General features: G+C 53.4%; 1 protein-coding gene across 1 annotated transcript in view; it reads left to right on the forward strand.

Moving 5' to 3' along the window:
- Positions 1-597, forward strand: part of CSUI_010951 (mac perforin domain-containing protein) — a 7,255-nt gene extending 6,658 nt beyond the window's left edge. The window contains exon 10 of the mRNA XM_068071052.1: positions 407-597. Coding sequence (XP_067916972.1) covers positions 407-547 — 141 coding nt within the window. The 3' untranslated portion in view covers positions 548-597. The remainder of the gene's footprint in view (positions 1-406) is intronic.
- Positions 598-2,236: the final 1,639 nt, after the last annotated feature.

Genomic DNA, 2,236 nt, shown 5'->3' on the forward strand with positions numbered 1-2,236 from the left:
CTCCGAGAGATTTTTTGACGAGCCTGAACAGTTGCAGTCACATTCACCACGTTTGTAGGGCAGAAAAAGTGAGGACGCGGCGACCCCGATCTGCAGTCCCCTGCCCCCGTACGCACTCTGTTTGAGTTGTGTGTCGAAGGAGAAAATGTGCTTGCGTACAATCAGGTGAAAGTATCCGCAGAGTGCGGAGGCGCACTTCCATTGTCAGCCAGGTGTGATGCGCAGGCGAGGTAACGATGTTTGCAAGTGCAACGCCAGGGGTGACCTGGTGGCCAAACACTGCGATGTCACCGCCGTAACCGGTCATGGTGTAGCGATCGCGAAAGTAGAGTGGGAATTGCTCGTAGCCGATAACATAGGATCTCTCTGTCCCTTATAATTGTGATTTGCGTTCGCCCCCCTGCAGGATTTGCAATGGAGGCTCATACCCATCTTCCAAATGTCCGAGACGGGTACACACTGTGCCGAGAATATCACGAGAAGTGCACACTTACCGGGAGAGGAGTGGATAAGACTCTCCTCGGGAGCGACAGACACTCTCTGCTAGGGTGGATGGTTTGCTCCGGGCCACAGGATAAACCCGCTGAGAACGTTGAATAACCCCTCACCAGAGCTCGTAGTCCAGCACCTCGGAAGATGCTAACTCCGTAACTTACTGCGCGAAGACACCGTGGAAGGGAAGCACTTCCGACAAGCGAAAGCAGTTGGGCGTGGTGCCTAAGACTACCGAAGACGAGACAATGGAGTGTACTAGACCGAGCTGCCGGCCCCCCGAAGAGCCCGTAGGCTGGTACATGGGGAAGATGGGGACTAGCAACTTCCTGTCCCAACCCGAAGCAGACCTCCGCACCAAGCCGTGCCAACCTCGCAACATACGGCACAAAGAAGCGGCGGACGTGGAGCATTTACGAGAAGACAAATGCAGTTGGACGTAGTTTACAGAGCTACTGGAGACCGCACAACGGAGAGTAGTGTGGAATGTAGTGCCTCACCCGCTCAGTTCTCAACAAAAAATACGGGAGCCGTCGCGCAACGTCGCAACGCATGTCGGGATGGTACACTTTTTCTATCAGAGCGGGCGACGCACTGAAGGTCGCGGTGCCTGCTGAGTGCATGTAAGGCCGTCAAGTAGGTACGCTGTGCTCGGAAGAATGAAGTTCTTGCGTGTCAGGTCTCCGTCTAACAGGTTCCGAGCATCCGCTCGTACGCCGGATCTCCTGGGAGAAGTCAGAAGATTTTCCACGTCTTGGGGGTCACCTTCGCAGAGTGCCTGGAGAGATGAAATCAGTTTCGCTTTCCTTTTCTGCACGCATAAAGGCCTTTCCGGGAGTGACGGAGAAGCCGGCTTTTTTTGGAGTCGCTGTGGTAACGCAGTCAGTACGGCGCTTTAGTGTTTGATCCAGCCGCTCCGTCAGTTTGGGCTGTCGCTTCCGTGATACCCAATGAGGATGGAGCCGCTGGCCTTGTGGTGATGTCTGATGGATCATGGCTGTGCCAGTTGCCTTTTATATTTGAATCTAGCTTTCATTTCACTATGTGCCGAAGTGAACTGGGCTGCCCGATTTGACGGATGCGGCTTCGTGCATTCCTGCACTTCGGGCAATGCAGCCCGACCGCCAAGCAGATTAGGGTTACAGTTGCTTTCCTAAGGTAGGACATTGTGAGTACCACTCTCTGAACACCGTGTGAGAGAAAACGAGATTCTCTTCACTAGCCCGAGGGCGGCGCACCAGAAAGCTTTAGTGAAGGCTTTTATTTCCACTTGAAAGCGACAACTATTCCCACTTACGGGGAAAACTCTTCCTCGTAGTTGGGGTCCGGCTGCATGTGCACAAGGTAGGCGCCCTGTCACGTGTGTGGATGTAGAATTCCAAGTTTTTCAGCGGCAAAATTACCTCGAGGCTTTGCTCTGGGCCTGTTCTCTAGACGGCTCGACTGCGTGACATTCGCTGCTGCCGTGGCTTGCCTCCTCGATTTGTGTCACTACAAAAAGCTCGTCTATACGCACCTCTTTGACGAACAGGAAATGCAGCCTGGGGAATTTTCAGCACTTCTTGGATGGTCTCTAGCGCATTGAATCGGTGGCTGTGCAGAAACAGTGCAGAGTAACTGTAGTCACGACTACCTTGGCATTTTTCTAGCCAGCAATTGTTACTCGTTCTCACAAAAGCTTTCTCCTCCCCTCGTGCCTGGTTCGGGTTCCGCGCCGTAGCCGTTCTGTCAGGATTTTACAATC

This window comes from Cystoisospora suis, assembly GCF_002600585.1.
Source record: "Cystoisospora suis strain Wien I chromosome Unknown contig_9008, whole genome shotgun sequence".
Classification (NCBI taxonomy): Eukaryota; Apicomplexa; class Conoidasida; order Eucoccidiorida; family Sarcocystidae; genus Cystoisospora; species Cystoisospora suis.